Source organism: Cucumis melo, chromosome 1 (genome assembly GCF_025177605.1).
Source record: "Cucumis melo cultivar AY chromosome 1, USDA_Cmelo_AY_1.0, whole genome shotgun sequence".
Classification (NCBI taxonomy): domain Eukaryota; kingdom Viridiplantae; phylum Streptophyta; class Magnoliopsida; order Cucurbitales; family Cucurbitaceae; genus Cucumis; species Cucumis melo.
The window spans coordinates 34,726,773-34,749,787 of NC_066857.1; the positions used below are offsets into that span (position 1 = coordinate 34,726,773).

General features: G+C 34.9%; 1 protein-coding gene across 5 annotated transcripts; it reads right to left on the reverse strand.

Annotated features, from left to right (window-relative positions):
• On the reverse strand, positions 1 to 22,619 carry LOC103499883 (callose synthase 1). 5 transcript variants are annotated; one of them, XM_051088420.1, is made up of 43 exons: positions 22,366 to 22,619; positions 21,558 to 21,767; positions 21,296 to 21,396; positions 20,898 to 21,016; positions 15,182 to 15,275; positions 14,685 to 14,795; positions 14,470 to 14,586; positions 14,025 to 14,117; positions 13,851 to 13,942; positions 13,505 to 13,631; positions 12,776 to 12,913; positions 12,600 to 12,676; positions 12,422 to 12,515; positions 11,678 to 11,800; positions 11,473 to 11,590; positions 10,661 to 10,995; positions 10,513 to 10,565; positions 10,371 to 10,431; positions 9,065 to 9,146; positions 8,916 to 8,965; positions 8,661 to 8,747; positions 7,854 to 7,991; positions 7,680 to 7,774; positions 7,504 to 7,588; positions 7,257 to 7,423; positions 7,044 to 7,167; positions 6,868 to 6,965; positions 6,676 to 6,793; positions 6,330 to 6,481; positions 5,999 to 6,108; positions 5,765 to 5,920; positions 5,601 to 5,669; positions 4,873 to 5,035; positions 4,641 to 4,800; positions 3,777 to 3,896; positions 3,584 to 3,702; positions 3,389 to 3,472; positions 2,336 to 2,448; positions 2,000 to 2,229; positions 1,123 to 1,917; positions 968 to 1,018; positions 632 to 817; positions 1 to 523 (listed from the first exon to the last, which is right to left on the reverse strand). In XM_051088420.1, exons 2-43 carry the CDS (start codon positions 21,739 to 21,741, stop codon positions 269 to 271), a joined length of 5,844 nt encoding a protein of 1,947 aa, XP_050944377.1. In that variant the 5' UTR covers positions 21,742 to 21,767; positions 22,366 to 22,619; the 3' UTR covers positions 1 to 268. The 5 variants fall into 5 exon arrangements, with proteins under 5 accessions (XP_050944377.1, XP_050944375.1, XP_050944379.1 ...); XM_051088418.1 differs by lacking the exons at positions 20,898 to 21,016; positions 21,296 to 21,396 and adding exons at positions 15,363 to 15,481; positions 15,780 to 15,880 and having other exon boundaries at positions 22,366 to 22,532; XM_051088422.1 differs by lacking the exon at positions 20,898 to 21,016 and adding an exon at positions 15,363 to 15,481 and having other exon boundaries at positions 22,366 to 22,532.
• Between the last annotated feature and the right edge of the window lie 396 nt (positions 22,620 to 23,015).

A 23,015-nucleotide genomic window follows, 5' to 3' on the forward strand; every position in this document is an offset into this window, starting at 1 on the left:
TGCTGTCATAATCTTCATCCTTATAATTCACAACCGAATGCAATAAAATATATGTATAATGTATTCACACTAAATGATGACTCTACATACGATCAGATGGCAAATGGTAATTTGAACAAATGACCCACCATCTTCAGTATAATAATCATCTCAATGAGAGAAAGCAAGCCATAAATATAGAAAGCCAGAGGAAATAACGGTATTTACAATAACAATATCTACAGTTCAGAATTGTGGCCATCTTTATCTTTGTATTGTTTGTGAATATTTACTCTTTGTCTGTGGTTGAACTCTTTTCCTTTTTTCTAGGCCCCCCAAGAATACGAGAAATTTGCAAACCTCTGCTGAATGCTTGGTTGAACAGCATTCGTGTTTGGAACTCTGAAACAAATGGAAACCAAGCCAGGAATGCTATAGGTGTGAACAGAAGCAATCCCATCACGATTTCGTAACTTCGAGCCAAGGCACGAACAGATCCCCATAATGGAGTTTGATGAATTAAGGGCTTACAAGCTTGAGCAATCTGTATTGAATCATGAAGATGAAGACAATCGATAAATTAGAGCGTACAAAGGAATGTAAAGCTAATGTCAAAAGTGTATCTAGTATGGAGATGTTTAAGTAAACTGACCAAGAGCAGTCCCCATCCCGTCGGTAAGAAGGCAAGAATGCAAAGTATGATGTCCCTGATTGTCATATGAGGTATTGCAACTAAAGTAATGAAGCCAGCCACACAGATGATGAAAATAAAACCCTCAGCCAGCCTAAATAACAACTGAAAGCTTGCACTGAATTTACGTCGTCCAACGGATACCGCCTACAAAGTTTAAATGGAATTAGGATAATTGCAGCAGTGAGTGGAAAGTAGTGGTTTCATATTATTTATTACGAATAATCAGTTTCTAAACACAAAGTTTATGGTTTGACCCAAATAAGGGAGGAGGATCCACAATAACATTTTTCTCACCTTCATCAGGAGCAATATTGAAATGATCACAACCCAAGAAAGGCCATAAACCTGAAATTTTAAGGGATAATTAAGTAGAATAGCCATGCTTATATGATTAGTAAGAAAATCTTTAAACCAAGGAATCGGTAAGAATGTGGGAACAGTATTCGTACCAGAAAACTCTGGGACTCTATTATTTTCAGGTGATATACTAGTCCATACTGAAAGATGAAAAACCGTATTGACAGTAATATCTCAACGAAGATCCCACGCTTTCCGGAGAATTTTAGATGCTCGTGTTCCTTTTCCCACCAAGACTCCCAACTTTTATCAGGAGATACTCCAATTCCTCCACGGTTGACAATCCACTTCTTCCAATCTGTCCAGTCATCAACTATCTTTTGCCACTCAAAACCTGATGGATTGAAGAGGAAAGGTGCAAAAAGCCACGTTCCCACCATAAACCATATTGATATGGTGATCAAGACATGAGCAACCACACCTCTATAAGAAACGCCAAGTATGTGGTAAACCAGAAGAAGAATCATCAATTCAATTCCTTTGACAAAATGACTGCGAGAATACATCCGGTAATTTTCAGCAAATTTGGCATGGAACACCACAAAACCACGACCAGTACCTCTGTACTCTGCACCCCCATGAAGCAATGTCCTTCCATAATAATGTGTCTTGGTTCCCAAAGAGAATGTGAAAAACACAGGTGCAAGCTGCAGCTGCATTAGTATGAAATCACTTAAAGCTGCCCGAAATCCCCTTTCCAGTCCAATTTCAACCATCATAGGCAGTGCCATTAGAAGTCCAATTTGCACAGCAGACTGTGAAATAAGAGCTGTTTGAAGTGATTTGTTGTCTTTAATGGCAGGATGAGTACTCAAAGCTTTCTCAAGGCCACTGAGAACAAGGTAAAGGCGGCCATATAGAAAGACGTAGACTGTGAGCACTGTCAGCTGTCAATGAAAAATTAGGTTTATCTCGTGAATAAAGTAAAAATGAATGTCGATGTGATGAGGACAAACTTCTCATACTTACCATAGTGCTGAAATAGAAACCAACTGTGGTGAAATAACAAGACAACATGCGAAAGAAATCAAATCGGTGACCTAGCCTGTACATATCACGGCTTAATGTCTGTTCGCCATTACCATTGGCTATCTTAGCCTCAAACATGGAGATCTGGTTAAGGCCAACATCCCTCCCTTTACCAACTTGTATGTATTCATGATGAGTAACATTACCTTCACGCAAGGTGGAGTTGAAACCTGCAAATCAAAATCACATATACAGGAATAGTATATATGATTAAACCAGATTACTTGTTTGAAACTCTGAATACAAAACATAGGGCTTTTACGACTATTAACATGCCTGCAAATATGTCCTCGCTTAGGTTGATGACTTTGGAAGCTTTACTAATACCCCCTCTGGTAAGGTGAAACAGTCTATCGAAAACATCTGGATGGCCGTAATGGAATCGAACTCTGAATGTGAAGACAAAGATATAAGACATTAATTCGAGGTGGGTAAGATTGAGCATTAAGACACCCAAAATATGAGGTAGTTATCAATATAGTTTAGATCAAACTTTGATAGAATGAAGTTCAGATCTTAATATTGTGTTCTAATCATCAAAAATGTTACAACAATGAATCATAATAGTTGTTCTGCTTGTGATGGAGCCTAAAATTTGTCAAAGAACTACTAAACGAAATGTTTTTTTGGATCTCTCAAGTTCTCCAAATACAAATGCCTTAAAACTACCATTTATAGGGAAATAATAGAACTAAGAACTATTTAATACAAAATAATAATAGTAAACTATAAATTTTTTCTTTAGAAAAGAGTACATTATCAAGCTCGTTCTTGGAATATCTTGTGTCTTACTGAATTAGAGCACAACATTTTGAAGCTCTCCCTTGTGATTTGTGTCAAGAGTTTTCTAATCTCTGCTGAATGGTAGCTATTGTTGCCTGTTGGCATAGGCTCAGGGCCAAATGAAATGTCGGATCCCAAGGTTGTGTGGCATGTTACTATGCGAGGGTTATTCTATAATTTTGTTTTGTGTATAATGAGTATATTTATATTTGTAATATTTCTTTTCACATTGGTTGATGGTTTTTCATGGTGGTTGTGGTTAGATGCTGTGTCCTCTAAATTTAAGGTGCTTTTCCTTTTAATATGGGTGGTAACGGCTGCCATCCCAGAAAAGTAATCTGAATTCCAAAAATCTAAATCTCACAGAAGGCATTTGTAATCTATCTACATATAACCCAAGAACAAAGTTGTACAATCTAACGAGTATTTCATATAAAATAGAACTGGTTGAAGTAAGGTCGTGAACGTTTACAATAAGAACCATAGTATTTCCAATATAACCATGTTGTTAAACAAAGTAGTGAGAAAACAAGGTAGAAATCTTACTTCAAAGGGTTTGCCAACAATCTCTGCCCGATAGTTACAAAACTGTTTTCTTGATTTGACATAAACCAAGCAAGAGATGAAACACTGCAAAATTGGTCAGACTAAGTGAAAAACTTAATTGCAGTGATGAAGTTACCTTGTTCAGAACGATGTAAAACATGAATTCAATTTACAGTAAAAAAAAGTAATAAGTACCTGCCAGTGAATATATGCTCTCTAAGTCCAAGAATCGTAGGATATCTGACACCATCATGCTTTGTAAGAAACTCTTCCAACAAATTTCTCATTTTGAAGGCTTCTTCCATGTAATTATCCTAATAAAAGGTAAACATTCTGATTATTAGCAAAGGTACTAGTTTCCTACGCATTGTATTGGAATATGTCGTACCTGGTTCATGTCAATAGTTTGTAAGCATTCCCCACGGGTGAAAATAATTGCATGGTTTTGATTTTCTGGCTTCCCCTCACCCAATATTGCTGGCCCAGGAAGTTTTACCCGATATATGGTCTATATAAGGGAAATTTAACACTCGCATCAGCAGTGTGTCGGGAATGTGGATGATAAGTAGATAACTATACTGGAAAGTATGATTGTAAATTATATAATTTAATAAACACACGAGAAAAACTACAGGAGTAGGGGACAAAGTGCCCCTGTATGATTTATTTTTTTATAAGAAACCAAAATTTCAATATAGAGTAGAGTGCAAAAACAAAGCCATGAAGTTACAAAAAATTCTTTAATTGGTGTTGGTTATAGTGAGAACAATAAAAGTTGAATTGGCTTTGATAAGAAATAACCATAATCACAGAAAGCTTAGAGTAACAGAAAAGCCGTGGATTTTATGGATTCTCATATCCCATTCTCCTTTCTGCTTATTCCAGGAACTCAGGAAGTCCTGAGATATTTCTATAACACCACCTCCCAAAAGTGAGGCCTTTGCCTACCTAATCACAATACTCTAGCCTATTCGTCTATACAGGTGGCCGCAAATGAGGCCAAATAAACGGTGTAGAATTCTAGAACCACAAGGATATATCTAACTGCAACGAGCAATCTCTTCCAATAAATTTACCCAGGAGAAGCCAAGCATCCATGAAGAACTAATGAAAGAATATAAAAGGAAAACGTTCAACGATAGGAGTCATCTCACATTCTATTCAATAATTGTACAAGTACTTGTACTTTGTTTGGATAAGAATGTACAAGTACTTGGACTAATCTGTATTCAACAAAAGACTGGATTTGTACCTGGTCTAAACTCTGAACTGACTCAGTGGAGTCTTTTGATTTCGTGGGAAAAGCAGCCCTGGCTAGAACTGAGTAGTAGGACTTCTGATTTGACTTTCGGGATTTATCTTTACTTGGCTCTTCAAGTTCTTCAATATATGCAACACGAAGAGAGGGGTACCTACACAATGAGAAATTATAACATCAATATAGTTAATAGCATCAGTGAGGAAAATTATTGTTAGAAACATACTTAGTCATAAGCTTCAGAATGTCTTTAGCACGAGCATCACCAGAACGTTTGTGAATACCATATTGCTGGCAGGAGACGACGTATGAGAATTTCATGTCAACTGCTGCCTGACATTGCGCCCACAAAGGGCTATCCACAGCATCCTTGTAGCCTTTCAATAAATCTGGGTAAAAGCATTAAACTTATAAAAGCTTTTCTTACATTTATACTATTTATAAATAGAACAATACTAAGCTTTTAGTATACATTTTCCTCTTCCTTGCGGATTAAGGATATTAAGAACTTTGTAATCTTCTTTCCCCAATTTCATTGATTCTTCGAACCAATTTACATAAATTTTTATAGTGGATTTATTCATAACAGATAATGTAATTGGTATTGTTGAGAGTCTACTGATTCAACATAGTGAGATTGAAGTGAGAAGATGAAACTCTACAGCTTCCCAGGTTCGAGTTTTTACATAAGAAGACACTGCCTTCCCTCTCCTACATACAGAAACACATTTGTCCTCTCTTATATTTCCTCTAGTACATATATATTTGAACGGGTCTGTTTATCCTATTATAACCACATTATGAAGAATTTATAATTAACAGTTTACTCTTGTGATTGCTAGTTGGAATTAAAATTCATACGTGAAGGAGAAAAGCAATCAGCACTGGATGGTTAATGGACTAGTGCACACTAGTGGTTAGAAAAAAATTACCAAACAAACTTTTTGTACATACCTTGATGTTCTGCAGTATCAAGGAATGCTTGAAGTTCCAACGCTTTTCGGTAATACATCATGCCACGTACTATTGTTTTCATTTGTTAGAGAAAAGGGTCAAGATACAACAATGATTAATAACAGAGCGGACACTGGGGTGGGGGCAGGGGGCCTTTACTTTACCTGTCTTGGTCAATGTTTGACCTCTGTACGATGCCCAAAGACGGAGCTCCTCTTTGAGCTCGTCTGTTTTATTATGAATATCTTCAAGCTCGAGTTTGTTCCTCAACTCTTCTTCATTAGCACACTGGACTCTCTCAAGAAAGTTTGTCCATTGCTCTATTGGAATAATAAGCCTTATAGAATGGAACTTCAACAATACGTAATAAATCCAAGAGAAAGTCAAGAAAAAAAAACCTGGATAGATTTTCTGCAAGTAGAAAAGAATAGACACTCCATCTTCATTTGGCTTCTCCAGAAGATTCATGGAGAAGAGAACATCTTCAGAGTAGTACGGTGTTAGAATTCTAGGCCAAGAAAAAGGAAAGTACATTAAAAATTTTAAAATAATTACCACCAGCAACTTCACCTGTAGCAGAAACAAAAAGATTGTATGGATGACAGGTGCATCGTATTATCATCATATGAGAAAAATGCTAATAACAAGAGAAGTTGTACATAACTGAGAGCACCCTTTAGAGTAACGATTGGTAGTAGTACGAAAAAAGTTACTAAGTCAAGACATTACGAGAATGATAGCATATTTTGAACTTTTGGAGCAGGGGGCATCTCCATGAACAATGAATTGGAGAAGAAAGAAATACGCCTCCTGGCTTCTAAATCGGATGGCACGTCCATAGCTGATTCCTTAACGGTAAGCAGTAAATGGAGTCTTCTAATCTGCACATGTTTATAGGTTAACACAAGGGAGAGTTCTATTTCAACAGATAGAATAAAGAAAACTTAGAAATAACTGGAAAAAAGGTTATATCAACAGCAATGATCCCGGTCTCCAGGCATTTTAATACGAAATCTGTATGCAATTGGTTCATCATCTCAACGTTTAGCATCAATGTCCATGTCATTGAACTTACCTTTTCTTTCCAAGCTTCAGTTTCAGGAATTGGAAAGTTGAGTTTATCAAAAAGCCGATCAAGTGATCTTGGTTTCCCATCTTTTCCAAAGGATCCACCATGACTTGACTCAACCAAACTACAAAAAGGGGGAAAAAGAATAAATGGAAACAATACAATAGCAAGAAGGCAATTCTAGCCACAAAGACATACCTGGAAATCTCCTCATCGATTATGTCTCTTGTTACAACCTCTAGCATATCCAGCAAGACTATTACAACTTGATCCTTATCCTCCTCTTTATTCGTTAACTACAACAATGAGATATAATAAGAACTAATACAAGTGAATTAAATAAAAATATAAATGTTATATAGTGATAGAATCACCATATATTCGATCAGCCGAACAAATTGCTCATAGAGACTAGGGAGAGCTCTCATATCTAGTTCAACTATCAGATTTTCTGCTTTTATATGATCATCAATTATGGTGAAGATCTCCTTTATTACCCTGGAAACAGCAAACAAACAGAAAGTTAGGTAAACATAAAAAATTGGCAAAATTACGTACTTTCATAAGATTAATGAGAATAAACTTACAACTTCTCATGTTCTCCAAGAACCAAGAAATTAATTATATTTTTAAAGGACGCATAGCACTCTTGGACAGCACAGAGCATATATTTGTCTGTACTTAATCTCTTCTTAAGCTCCCCCTCGCGGTCTCTTCCATAGCTATCTTTGGCCATATCCAATGCTATTGGTATCTACATAACAAGGACAAGATAAAAGTATAGCAGGTTAAGCAGAACTTTACAAAAAATCAAGTAGGCAAAAGATATAACACCTTGCTAGCAAGCAAAAAGGGAGGCCACTGAATAAGGGATAATTCAGGGTCAATCCAGTTAGGTACAAGCAATAAGTCCATCTCCCTGGAACAAAATGGGAAAAATTAGGAACTAGAAAATGTTGCAATGAGTATTTGGAGTGTCAAGATGCACAGACATTGAATACTTATTTCACCTGTTATTTATTAGATCCTCCTCCCTGAAACTAATAATTATTTCATTCCACATTTGAGCGAACTTCGCAGCCTGATCATCTCTATCCGGAGTTATCTATTTATAAATTTCTCAATAAGTTCAAATAATCCTTTCATAATAAATTACAATTCTAGTACAAGTAGTAGAACCAAACCTCATCAAATTTACGACCAAAATTGGCCATCAACCCCTTCTTTCTAGTGTGATCCTTCTTTTCCACCGGTATCAAGCAGGCATTAAAAGCACCAGGAAGTGATAGAAACCGAGATCTCAACATTCCCAATGTCCGTATCTAATTACAAGATCAATATTGAGTACACTTCCAAGATTCAAAAGCTAATATATGTAGGTTATAAGTATGTGAAAAGCTCCTAGAAATTCATTGGAGAATTATTCATAGAAGCCTGGCCGATAAATATCATTAATCTATGAATTTATGACTTTACTGTTATAATATAATTTGCAGCTCAAAGTGGTGAGGAAAATTAATAGATGAAAAATACTTGGCTGTCAAGTGGAGAGGGGCTTACACTTTGTAATAGGGTTTCTTAAATCATCGATTGACCCAAAAATCTAAACGTATGAGTGAATGCAAATTTAATTATATTGATCAAATATTTTCACTCACTTAGGAGCTTGAATTATGAAAGAAGATTCAACAAGTGGAAATCAATATTAACTAAAGAGAAAATAAAATTGCAGAGGCTAGAATATAAAACCTCCTTGGACCTTCTGCTCCGATACCATTTTAAATAACCGATGTTTATGTAGTCTCTTTCTGCTTTCTATGAAATGAAATATTTGGAAAATTCATATGCACAAGAACGGGTCAAAATTGTTTTGAAGCTATGTCTCTGTTTGTATTTGATGGACAGAATTTTTCCAGACGGAGGGGTGACTAAGATAAACATGTTAGTGAGACGTTTTAGGAATAGGATAAAAGGAATGAAGGTTCACTAACCTCTCCAAGGCGACGAAATGCACCATAAATTCCCCCAAATATTGTGGAGAAAATGGCATACCAGATCTGCACATCCATGAAGTAAACCTGCAGAAAGTAGTAAAAGTTCGTTTATAATTTTTATATTTTTTATATATTAAATAAGATTTTTTTTTTATCAAAGCAATTAGTGGAATTTTCCTAATGTTTTGAGCGGAAAAGAATTTTTGAAAAAGAGGATTAACGGATATAATTTTTGAATGCACAATCACGTACAAGAACAATGGGAGCCCAGATTGAGATCACGACACCAAGGTTATTCTGAGCTGCAATAAAAAAAAATTATAGAAAATTTAAAAATAATTAAAAAAATCATTTCATAGCAACAGATCAATGTTTGTCCTCATGTTGCCATATGCTCTAACCTCTAGGAAAGAATTCATGCCATCTATACTTTCCAATATGAACTCGCATAATGGTTTTTGTTGGACCCACAAGTGGCTTGATCTGCAGAAGCAACAGCATGGATGCATGTGCATTAAGAAAATTTTCAAACCACCAACCAGAACAGTACATTTTGACAAACATTTATTAGTATTAGGGTATGAAGCATGTTATTATTAGATTTCTAAATTGGTAACAATTAAGGTACTCATATAAGTTGTCAGTAGGTGTCTCTCCCTACAGTTCATTCATAAATCCATTTCCCATTTTAACAGAGTTAGGATAACATGCATTTGGTTCATACTTTCTAGACAGAACATAAGAAGAAATAGTGGTGCACGGTGTACACACAGGAACTTAGAGAGACATAAACAATAAAAACTGTCATCATTGTTTAAATTATATCTAGACTGCCACTGACAGCGGAAATGTTGATAACTAATAAAGAACCACTCTGAATTGGATGGGTTGGGAAAATAACTTTAGAGAAACCCTACAGGGACCACCTGCGTAGGATGTTAAATTCTTACTGGTTGTCTTACTAACAAATGGCAACTTAATACTCTTGCTTTGTTTCTCCCTTTTAAAGGCTCAATGGAATTTGATTTTTCATAATGTAAAGTGCTTGTTTTCTACAAATGAAACCTACAACAGCCCCAAACTCAAACAAAATTTATCTCAAAACGTTCACCCTGCCTCCACATATCGTACAGGATATGTGTTTGATTGAACAAATGTAATTAGAACCATCTCAATGTCTTCCACTGAGGCAGAGAAGAAACTTTATCTCCACCGTCCACAACAGCAGAATTGTATTGGTTATGGCATGGCAACTGCCTTGTGATCTAAATATCTTTTTTACAGGGCCCCCCCCATCCATAATATTTCTGATATTTCCTTAAGCCAGTCATCCAATGTTTTGTGTAAATGTAAAGAACATCAAGACTGGTTTTTTTTTTTGGGTGTGCAGGCACGCATATATGTGCAAAAAGATGGATTTATAAAGTATCTGTCGGTTCAATTTGTCTCCTCAAAAGATCAAATTGCAGAATTTTTACCAAAGCTTCACCAGGAAAATTTATGTCTTCTGTTTCTGCATGTGTTTTACTTTGGGTAATGTCTGTTTAAGCCGTTATGGTTAGTATTGAGGCCTGTTACGGAATCGTAACTATGCTGGCCAAATGAATTATGATAAACAAATTTGTATAAATATCAGTACATGAGGCTCTTTCAAATCCTTGATTATGGGGAAAAGTTCATATTCTAAGCTTTGAATCAAAGAAGTACCTCAAGATAGTAGCTGAATATTAACTTTGACATAATCAGAAGAATCCAGAAAAAAGTGTACCTGAAAGTCAGAAACTTAAGATTAAGAGAAGTTCATGACGATTTAAGCTTGCCTACTCAATACACGAGACAAACTTCTTACTGCAAGAGTGACAATGAGCTTTCGTGCATTCCCCTTCCAACATAGAGCCGAGGCTGAAATGGATTAAAGCATTTGATCAATAATTCGGAAGATGAGTGTCAAAATCCATCAAGTGTCTGTATGAAGTTTGAAGCAATGATCCCATTACCTGAGACCACCACATCATGAGCATCACAGCCTTATTGTTTGAACGTTCCAAGAAACTCCGAATCGTTGGGAAAATGAACAACAGTCCAGAAAGCATGTTTGGAGATAAGTAAATAACAATAGCCACAATGAAGAAGGAAGGCGAGCTGAAACTATTCCCAAACCAACTTTTAAGTGTCTGGGTAAAGCCAGAGGGATTCTTCCAACTCAAGGCATAGGCTACAGATAAAACGATAACCCATGCCACAGCAGATACAATTTTAAGAACGTATCTTAACTTGACATAGAAGGACATGCTCTTCCTTGCTTTCCAGCTAAGGATAATATCAACAATGGCTGAAAATGAAACAAACAAATAAAAAAAACATTTGATTTTACTGCTCGACTGTAATTGTCATTCGTTTAAAGTATCAAGTGTAAAATACAATAGAGGGGAAAAAAATTCTATGTTTTTAGAGATTACTGATAGTTTGGATAACTAACTGTAGTTAGTTTAGTCGGTCTGTTAGACTTCAAAATTATTGTGAAATAGTTGTTTTAAGCTTAACCGACCGTGTGATTGTCTTCAAGAGAGGTTGGTTATGCAATAAGATTTGACCAGTTATTTCTTCTCATACGATCTAATGTAGCAGAGGTGGTCACTGGGATCTAATGTTCTATCTCTGTTGTACTCTTTTCTTTAAATTTATGAGAAATTAAACAACATATTAGAACAAAAAATCATATACTGGAAGTAGAAGAAACATAAGTAAATCTTTTAATATTGAATAACCAAACGACAAGAATTAGCCGAAATGAACCAGTTTTCAGTACCTTGTGCAAGTTTCAAGATTGCTGCTGTTATAAAGATACTCAGTACTTTCTTAAAAACATCAGTCTTGAATACTGCACCCAAATCCCCTGAACCATTCCAAGCTATGATTACCATTGCCTACGAAGAACATATTTCAACAATATTACCAATGGGGGGGGGGGGGGTGGGTTGGCGAAAGAAAAGAAGCCAGGTCAAGTAATTTACCTGAAAACATAATATAAAAAAACTCCACATCCTGTCAAAACTTCTGAATATGTGCCAAAATGAACGTATTTCCACGAAATTAACTTTCCCCATCCATCGATTTCTGGCATTTGGTTTCTTTTCCTGGAAATGATACATTTTTACCATCATGAGTACACTATTTCAGCAAGTCTAAAAATTAGAAACTGAGGGGGGAGAAGATCAAATGTTTAGAAAGCCCTCTAATAATTTTTCCTCAACTAATGTACCATGGAGAGACTTAATGGATGACAACTAAATAAAGTTTTGCGTAGGATCAGGATTTATCTTATGGCAAGATGAATTAAGCTGCCTCCCTTTTTAAAAGGAATATTTCACTCTAATGAATAGTGATGGAACGTCATGTCCATAGTTCATGTTCGTTTCTTTGTTTGTCCATAGTAGGATCTGGCATTATATTGTGCTTGTAATTGTAACAACACTGGTGTCGACCAAGTTCACTTTCCCAAACCATAAGAACAGGAGACTCCAATCAAATCAGAGATGCTAGTTCTCGTTTAGACGATAAGTATTTTGAAAGACATCTAAAACATTGAAAGAGAATGCGAGAATGCATGGCAGAATGAAGAAAATGTGTTTAAAGTAAATACAGTAACATCTTGAAATGGACTAATCAATAAACTCTAAAAGAAACAAAGTAACCTGTCAAAGGAATCTACAAGATGAACATGGACAAACAATTATCAGAATTTGAAATATTCATACATGATCTTTGTCACTTTTAACTGGTTCTGAAGGATGCTGAAAGAAATTAGCATCAGATCGCATCGGCCAACCAAGACGGAAGCAATCAATAGACCTACAGAGTTGCACCACGGAAATTCTTCAAATTTTGAAAATTCAATATGAAGTAGATATGGAGAATTGATGACAAAAAGCTTACCAGAAATATTCATTCAAATCGTCATAATTTCTCCACTGTGAATGCTTTGATTTACCGTCTTTGCTCTTTCTTGCTTCCTGTAAATGCAAATAATAAATGGAGATACTCAGCTGTCAATCTGCAGAAGAAACTCAAAACCTAACCATTTCAATGATCAACCAGATCATATGCAATACCTTAGATATTATGTCATATATTGGAGTAACAACTTTCTTTAAGAAAGCCTCTTCTTCGCCACCATAAGCTGGTTTGATGTGCTCTCCTGTCGTTGGGCTTACACTTCCAGCCAACATGCCATACAGTTCAAATGCCATCTAAAAAGTTTTAAAGTGAATTCATAGAGTCAAGTCAACTAACAGATAGGAGACAGTCGCACTTTACTTTTGCAAATTCCATAAGTTAAACTTCTGATTCTAGCTATCTTACAGCACTTATAACATTCTTCCAAGTGTTCCAAGTACATATCAAGCTTTTATAATTTCACTTCATGATGAAAAAGAAGATTAGGGTTTTTTGAAAAGAAAAAGGAAAATATAATGAATATATATTTTTCATGACCCTCACAAGATATCCCTAGAAGATCTGGCCTCACCAGTCACCAAAGCCTGAAAACTCTCATTTATTGAAGATAAATTATCCTACAAATTATTCTAATATTGAGGGTTTCTGTTAGTCCAAACTGATTTACTCAATAGGACAAGTCGCCATTTAGTATACACTAAAAGAAGTACGTCGATATAGAGGGAACGATTCTAAAAAGATCATCTTCCAACAATAGGTAGAAGATGCAAAAGTTCAAGAAAGTAATAATAACAAATACTATCCTTGATCTTAGTGAAAAGGAAAAGAGAAGCATGTAGGTTCAGAAAATATTGCACTAGAATGTTAAAGATGTTAATATATACATGATGATATATATAGCAAAGGCACTCGGGCATGAATCTCAAATTTGCAGCTTCTCCCCATATAAGAAGATACAAACCCATGTATAGTAACTCCCTTTGCTGAACTTCTTGTTGGATTTTTGGCAACCTGCCAAGAAGGGAAAATCATACCGGATAAGAGCTGTGAATGAGATAACACTAGCTTAAAAGTTTTATGGACTTTGAATTATAGATATTCTTGCTCTGTTGCAATTCCTAACCAAATTCCCTGACAAAAGGCAGAAGCTTTATTGTGCTGACGTTCCTACAAAGACTAACTAGACCGTTGAATTCTAACAATTCAAGAGGCACAAAAACAGAGTCTTACCAAAGGCTGCTTTTGCGGTCCAGATACCTGCACCATTTTTTGTAGTTCTTGAAAAGCTTCTTCATGACTTCTGTAAGAACACGGTCATCCAACTAAAATGTAGAACGGTTAGCAGCAATAAGTGACTATGAAAAGGACGGAATATGAGCAAAAGAAAGTTGAGCAGAATAAAACCTTGGGTCGTTGATCAGGCTTTGGTAACTGCCGCATTTGAACATTTGCAATTAATAAAATCAGATGTTCCCTTTGATTGGCCACGTTACCCTCCTGCAATTAGTGACTAGTGAGTGAAATGTGAATCCCACTGCTTAAGAATATTATGTTAATGATTTAGCTCCATTACTGAAATCTTGGGAATAGATTTAGTTTAGTCTGTTCTTATAGAATTCTGACTAAGTTATTGTTTACCGTTTGTCGTCTTGAAAGTAGTCAGGACGTTGTTTTAGTTGGTTAGAGGCTATTTGGAAGACTGTTTGTTAGTCTTTTCAGCCGTTTAAGGCTTCTGCTGTGACAAGCTAGAAGAAATACTAGTTGTTTTCACTTTCAAATCATCATATAAGATCAAGAATTTTTTTTCTCCTATTTGTTCTATACAAGTCTAACAATCTTCATTGATCACCTGGAAACCAAACATGGCCTGAAGCCAATCAAGGATATCTTCATCTACTTTCTTCTTGTGATTCTTTGGCCACGGCAAACCCCGGGTGTTACGAAGGGCAGAAACGGTAACTTGAATCTGTAAAAGCAAATAAGTGCTATTAGCCATCAAGCATTCAAGCTCATGAAGCAGATGAAAACTAGACCAAGTAAATGAAAAAGATAACATGAAGAAACCTCCGGAATTCTCATGATTATCTGATTTTGACTGTCAGGATCAAGAGGAAGTATGTTAAAGGGTCGATACATCTGCTGTTTCTCCTCAACCTTGTTGTGAGCTTCCAAAATCTTAGAAATAAATAAGAAAAAATATTAATAAAAACTTAAGTCGATGGGTTATGGTAAATTTAATATTATATCAACATTCTATGCTCCTCTTCACTAGCAACTTGAAAGTTTGTTCAAGCACCCATAAATGAAATTCAGTATTACTTGGGAAAGAACGAGACTTTACATGAGTTTGAGCTTAGAATCTCGAGCTTTAATACGATGTTGAATCACCAACCAACACAAAAGCTTAAATTGATGTGCTATGTTAAATTTAATATTATATCAACACTCTTAACACATTTGACACTGACAGATTAATTCAAGATGTTACTGAGAACAAATCAAATAAAAGATGAACAGAAAAATATCTTGCAATGTTTACATAATAATATTATCAGTTTTACCTCATCAGCTACATCTATAGCCTCTGTTTGATTCACAGCCTTCAAAACTTCAAAAAGGATTGCGGCAGTTTTATAAACTTTTGTCAGTTGGGCACTGATCAGGAAGAGAACATCAGTTCAAATAATGCAGTGCAACGAATTCAAACAACCAAGCGAACTACATTATTTTCTTTAAAACTACCGATCAGCTTTGTCAGCCTCATTCAAGGCTTTTATATATTTGTTGTAGTAATGTCGATAAAAGCTCTGCATTTCACGCGCATCACTCTTTTGCCTTTCAGCTAACGTTGTTACATTTTCCTGAAAAGCAGCAATACCAGTCAGCAACATAGATGAAAAGAAGTAGAGTCCAAATCGGTATCTTCATCACAAGATGCATATAATTACAATGCATTACTTTTCTTTTTCTTTGGTCTGGAAATATAATTAAGAAACCATCAAAGCAAACCCAAACAAACTGTTACCTCCTAGTCCTAAATAATCCTATGTAGTCACAGTATGCTGCAAACAAGTACGTGCGCAGTGCAGATATACATAAAGGAAAAACTACAAGCAAAGAGTGGAACATAGAGATATAGAACAGACAGAACTGAAATACCCGCTCTAAACGCTGAAGAAGTGCAGTTTTAAATTGCCGAACTCCACGTCCGCTTGATGTGGGATCTAACCTGTGAGCCTTTTCAAATGCGTAAAATCGACCTGACCCAGAAATACAATGGTTCGCTGAAGTTAACATCACATTTCTTCTTGAAGTAATTCTTGACTCAAAACCAATAAGCCTTACGAGTAAAGTTAAAAGGAGAAAGTAGTACTTCAACTGAATTTCAAATTTCCAGGAAAAGTAACTGCAACTTACATAGATAAGCAACCCTCGGGTTACTTGCCTCGACTTCGTTAGCAACACGAAGAATTGGCGCAATTTCATCAAGTGAAGAAGGAACCACCTCACTATCCATCATGGACTCAGATAAATTCCCAAGTGTTTGGGCTCGCATGATCTTCTTACCCGGTTGTTGATCCGAACCCCTTCGTTGAGCCATGTTTAACCAGTACTAAACACCAAATCCTAAAAACACAAATCCAACATGAATTTAGATGATCCCCACTTCAAAGTTCGCAAGAGTAGCACAGTGAACTAAGAAAAAGAGAACCAATTGAAAACATAACACGTCTACTGAGTAAACAACGAAGCAATTATCAAGAACATAACCCCACCCCCACCAACCAGTAGATTAAACAAGAGATTGAAACTTGATTAGCAAGCAACGGAGCGAGAAGATACAAAAATACAAGAAAAATTCCAACTCCACAATTCATTTCAGTTATCAGACTCAGAAGTAGCACATCCACCAATCCAAATTTCGCTGCTTGATACCAAAATACAACCAAAAAGTAACAAAAAAAAACTGTCCAAACTCAATCCAGTCATACCCGAGCTCGTTCAGTTAAGTAACAAAGAAATTGGATCAAATCACCAAAAGGGGTAATTGGGATTGCCAAAAAAACAACGAAAAGTGGAGATAAAAGATTGAAAGAAGTGGACTGTTTAGAGAAGGAAGAAGAAAGTAAAGCAAAAAGATGCTAGCTACAAAGTATAGATAGTAAAGAGCAGTGGCAAAAGTTAAAAGGAAAGTTCACAAAATAGCTTCAGAAAGAAAAAAAAAAAAAAAAAAAAAAAAAAAAAGGAAATGGAAATTTTACAAATGGTTGAAGTGAGAGAGAAGGTTGAGAGGAAGTTTCAGAAACACAGACAGCGGCAAGGGAAGAAGGCGGAGGAAGGAGAGTGACTGCGGATGTGGACGAATCAGCGAAGAAAATGGGCAGATTTTTCAGTTCTAATCGTCTAGCCAATCACAACAAGCCACGTAATTCATTAAAGTTCCGCCTTCCTGACATGCCCATGTACTTGTTATATTTACGAAGTAGGCCCTGTTCGATTTATTAATGAAAGTGGAAATTATTATTATTATTTTTATTTTCCCCCAAAAAAATATTAAATTTAACTTTCCCTAAATTTGAGTATTTTTACATTTTTAACCCTCCTCTCCTATTTTCCAACCAATGAATGAGAAATGATTTTGCATGTGTGACAAGCGCCCGCTCGGTACAAGTTTGACTTTCTATTCTATACCAATTTTTAAAATAATTTCTTTTAAGTATTTAAGCAATATTTTTAAAAAATTATAAATATAAAAAAATTTATTAGGGATAGACTTTTATAGTTAAATAGATTCATATGGTTTATTATCGATAAATCAATATTTGCTATATAGTTTATTAATAATAAACTCCTATTAATAAATTTTGGTAAATTTTGTTATATTTACATTTAAACAATTATTTTCAATCTAGTTTTATGTTTGTAATTATTTCTAATAATAAAATCGTTTTTTTTTTCAATTTTTTTATAGGATGTAGATCATGATTCATCATGGACCTGAGCAAATGTCGATATGAGTGAAACTCAACCTTTTTTTATCATACACTAATGCATTATATATTTTGTGATTGAATTCTAAAAAAAAAGTTGTTTTCAAAAGAAAAAGGAATTAAAATATGCCAAAATGATAGACATTGATATATATCTAAAATTTTGTTCTATTTATAAATATTTTAAGCAATTTTTTCATTACAATAATTTTCCTTTTAAAACTGCATATTTTATACTTTAATCACAAAATTAACTGTTTTTCACGTATTGTTATTATTTTATTTGAACAAAAAGTATAGATAATGACTCCAACTTTCAATATAGCTAAACATGTAATGAGTGATTCGTGGATAATAAAATCTACATAAAAAATAAATTCATGAGGTGTTTGGTCATAAATGACATTAGAAACTTTTTGTTTAGGGTATAGAGTTTGAAAAACTTAAGTTTGTTAATAATTATAAGGATAAAGACATGAAAAATGGACATAGAAAGGGAGACGAAGTTTGGTTACTCCCATGGTAATTGAACATTAAAATTAAAGCTTTTATAGTTGATTAGAAAAAGATAGATGAAAGAAAGACTTAGTAGAAATTGAAGTCAATGTTTAAAATGTTATTCCGACACCTAAGTTCTTGAAAATTACAAATTTTGTGCCTAACTTGAATACCTTTATAAAGCAAAAAGGAAGGTAAAGCAAACTTTATTATAAAAAAAAATTCAAAGAAACAACTAAAAGATTCCACTATCCAAATTATTGTTTTATTTTATTATGATGGTTTATTGTTTTCTTTTTCGTTGTTTTTATCTTCTTCCTTACTTCTCTTTTGCAGATTAGTGGTTTATTTTGAAAGATACTTCTGGTTTTGCTTAGAAATTTAATGTGATCAAATTCTGTCAATTTCACAATAAAGTAACTGTCTCCATTATTAAATCTTAATCGAGAAGAATCTAACACATGACATTGTTAAATTTGGTCAAGATATGAAATGTAAATAAATGACATTATTGATGGCCTATTGCCATGTATATATAATTTCATATGTTTACTTACTATACTGGGATTGTACAGAACACTAATCCATTAACTTTAGTAAAGGCGGCCCATTTTGTACTAGCAGTAAAGATCGAGGAAGGAAGTTAAAGTTTGAGGGCACACATGCCCCTTGCCTCGACGTGACTCGTGACAATTATGATAATGTTACCAAAGTAATAGTGTGTTGGTAGTGAGTTTGAATACTTAACTCACAGGATTACTTGGTTTTGATATATAATATATGTGCTTTGCTAATATTGTGGATGTGAAATATAGACTCTAAGTTTGCGACTAAGATAGGGTAATGCAATAAAAAAGCATGATGCTTATTTAAACATTACTATGTCTAAAGATATATCGTGTACGTACAAGTTTTCCTCTCACTTGTCCAAGTGCAAGCGAAACAAGAGGTTTCATGGGTAAGTCGGGTTGAATGTAGAATTAATGCACTTAAGAGTTAAAAATATAGCATGCGATTTAACTTCATACAGTTTGTTTCTATACCGTATAAATTATGAACCATATTGTCTACCATACGTATAACTATACTAGGTGCACTGGAGAAACAAGATGAAAATGGATATAAGGGTCATGCATAATATGTACTCAGTTGTGTTTAGACGGTGTGAATGAATGAATGCCTATGCAATCAGATACAACACAAAGGTAATTAGTCAATCAATGCAAATAAATTAGTCAAGTCAATGCAATATAAATTATTTATTAACTTCAAATTTATTGCAAGCAACCTCAACAACCTCTTGGTGCACTGGTACTTGCTTTACCTTTTGGAATGTAAACACTTAAAGCTACTAGATGATTTATATTTGATCCATTTGTTTGCATTATATACAACACATCCTATATTAAGACGAACAACCTCTTGGTGCCTTGTTGCCACACACACTCACATTTTCTTATATGTATTGCCACATTCTTTTCACCGCTTATTTAGTAAAGTACATGTCATTACTCTTTCGAGTTGACAACACTCGGTACTTCATTCTTTCTTTTGAACATAATGAGCTAGGTATTGATTGCAACATTTAGCTGAACAAGACAGATAATACAAGCATCTCTAGTACTAATTACAACTTGTGTCTTATCATGGTTACAAAGAACTAGTAAAGTGAAGACATAAAGAAATGAGAGAACGAAAATAGTAGGAAATTGCGTTCATAAATAAAATTTTAGGCCTTTCGGCTATGATGTTCAAATTACAAATACAAAATAAAAAGAAAATATACGTGGAAACTTGATATGCGGGTCGAGCCTCTGAGCATCATTGGCTCCATGACATTCGTGCCAACCATTTTCTACTCCTAGCAATATAGATCACCTAACATCTTTTCTCTTATTGCCAGGTTGTCGCGTGTCTCCTCGCCCAACGTTTATCGCTCAGCTACTATTCTCTCTCACCTAAAGATTCCTGCATTAAGTCTTAAAAACGTAATAAACAGGCATAATACTCTTTAGATACTTGTACCAAATAATCATCTTATTTAACTAGACCAAGTAAATGAAAAAGATAATGTGAAGAAACCTCAAGAACTCTCGTAATTATCTAATTTTGATTGTCAAGAGACATCTGTTGTTTCTCCTCAACCTTGTGGTGAGCTTCCAAAATCTTAGACACAAGTCAAAAAAAAATATTAACAATAAATATGAGAATAAACAACACTTTGTTAACTTTCTAATCAACCTAAAAGCTTAAGTTGTTGAGTTATGATAAATTTAATATTATATCAACATTGTAACAGTCCTCTTCACTTGCGGCTTGAAAGTTTGTTCAAGTCCCCACAAGTGAAATTCACCATTACTTGGGAAGGAAACGATGACTTTACATGAGTTTGAGCTTAGAATCTCGAGCTTTAATACCATGTTGAATCACCAACCAACACAAAAGCTTAAGTTGATGCGATATGTTAAATTTAATATTATATTAACACTCTAACTTTTGACACTGACAGATTAATTCAAGATAATAAAAGGTGAACAGAAAAATATCTTGCAACGTTTACAGAAAAATATCTTGCAACGTTTACATTATAATATTATCAGTTCTACCTCGTCAGCTACATCTATAGCCTCTGTTTGATTCACAGCCTTCAAAACTTCAAAAAGGATTGCAGCAGTTTTATAAACTTCAGGCAGTTGGGCACTGATCAGGAAGAAGAACATCAGTTCAAATAATGCAGTGCAACGAATTCAAACAACCAAGCGAACTACATTATTTTCTTTAAAACTACCGATCAGCTTTGTCAGCCTCATTCAAGGCTTTTATATATTTTGTGTAGTAATGTTGATAAAAGCTCTGCATTTCACGCGCATCACTCTTTTGCCTTTCAGCTAATGTTGTTATATTTTCCTGAAAAGCAGCAATACCAGTCAGCAACATAGATGAAAAGAAGTAGAGTACAAATTGTTATCTTCATCACAAGATGCATATAATTACACTGCATTACTTAAATGCAATTAAGAAACCATCAAAGCAAACCCAAACACACCATTACCTCCTAGTCCTAAATAATCCTATGTAGTCACAGTATGCTGCAAACAAGTACGTGTGTAGTGCAGATATACATAAAGGAAAAACTACAAGCAAAAAGTAGAACATAGAGATATAAAACAGACAGAACTGAAATACCCGCTCTAAACGCTGAAGAAGTGCTGTTTTAAATTGCGAAACTCCACGTCCGCTTGATGTGGGATCTAACTTGTGAGCCTTTTCATATGCGTAAAATCGACCTGACCCAGAAATACAATGGTTCGCTGAAGTTAACATCACTTTTCTTCTTGAAGTAATTCTTGACTCAAAACCAATAAGCCTTACGAGTGAAGTTAATTAAAAGGAGAAAGTAGTCCTTCAACTGAATTCCAAATTTCCAGGCAAAGTAATTGCAACTTACATAGATAAGCAACCCTCGGGTTACTTGCCTCGACTTCGTTAGCAACACGAAGAATTGGCGCAATTTCATTAAGTGAAGAAGGAACCACCTCACTATCCATCATGGACTCAGATAAATTCTCAAGTGTTTGGGCTCCCATGATCTTCTTACCCGGTTGTTGATCCGAACCCCTTCTTTGATCCATGTTTATCCAGTACTAAACACCAAATCCTAAAAACACAAATCCAACATGAATTTAGATGATCCCCACTTCAAAGTTCGCAAGAGTAGCACAGTGAACTAAGAAAAAGAGAACCAATTGGAAACACAACACGTCTTCTGAGTGGACAAGGAAGCAATTATCAAGAATATAACCCCACCCCACCAACCAGTAGATTAATCAAGAGATTGAAACTTGATTAGCATACAAGAAATTTTCCAATTCCACAATTCATTTCAGTAATCCGACTCAAAAGTAGTACATCCACCAATCAAAAATTCGCTGCTCAATACCGAAATACAACCAATAAGTAACAACAACAAATAAAAGTCCAAATTCAATCCAGTCATACCCGAGCTCGTTCAGTTAAGTAACAGAGAAATTGAATCAAATCACCAAAAGGGGTAATTGGTATTGCCAAAAAACAACGAAAAGTGGAGATAAAGATTGAAAGAAGTGGACTGTTTAGAGATGGAAGAAGAAAGTAACGCAAAAAGATGGTAGCTACAAAGTATAGACAGTAAGGAACAGTAGCAAAAGTTAAAGGAAAGTTCACAAAATAGCTTCAGAAAGAAAAAAAAAAAAAAAAGAAAGAAATTGACATCTTACAAATGGTTGGAGCGAGAGAGGAGCTTGAGAGGAAGTAGAAACACAGCGCCAAGGCAAGAAGGCGGAGGAAGGAGACTGACTGCGAATGTGGACGAATCACCGAAGAAAAATGGGCAGAAAATTGGACATAGAAACGGAGACGAAGTTTGCTTACTCCTAATGGTATTTGAACTTTAGATTCAAAGCTTATAGTTGATTAGAAAAGAATAAATGAAAGAAAGACTTTGAAGAATTTGACGTCAATGTTTAAAATGTTTTTAATGAAATAATTAGAAAGAAACAACTTTTGGTTTTCCTTAAATGAATTTGATCAAATTCTGTCAAATTCACATGAAAGTAACCGTCTCCATTATTAAATCTTAATCGAGGAGAATCCAACACAGGACATTGTTAAATTTGGTCAAGGTGTGAAATGTAAATAAATGACATTATTGATGGCCTATTGGCTATTCGACGTACATATGATTTCATTTTTAATTACTGTACTAGGATTCTACAAAACACTAATCCATTAACTTTAGTAAAGGTGGCTGATTTTGGACTACCAGGAAAGACCTAGCAAGGAAGTTAAAGTTTTTAGGGGGCGCATGCCCTTGGCCCCTATGCAACTCATGACAATTATGATAGTGATACCAAAGTAATGATGCATT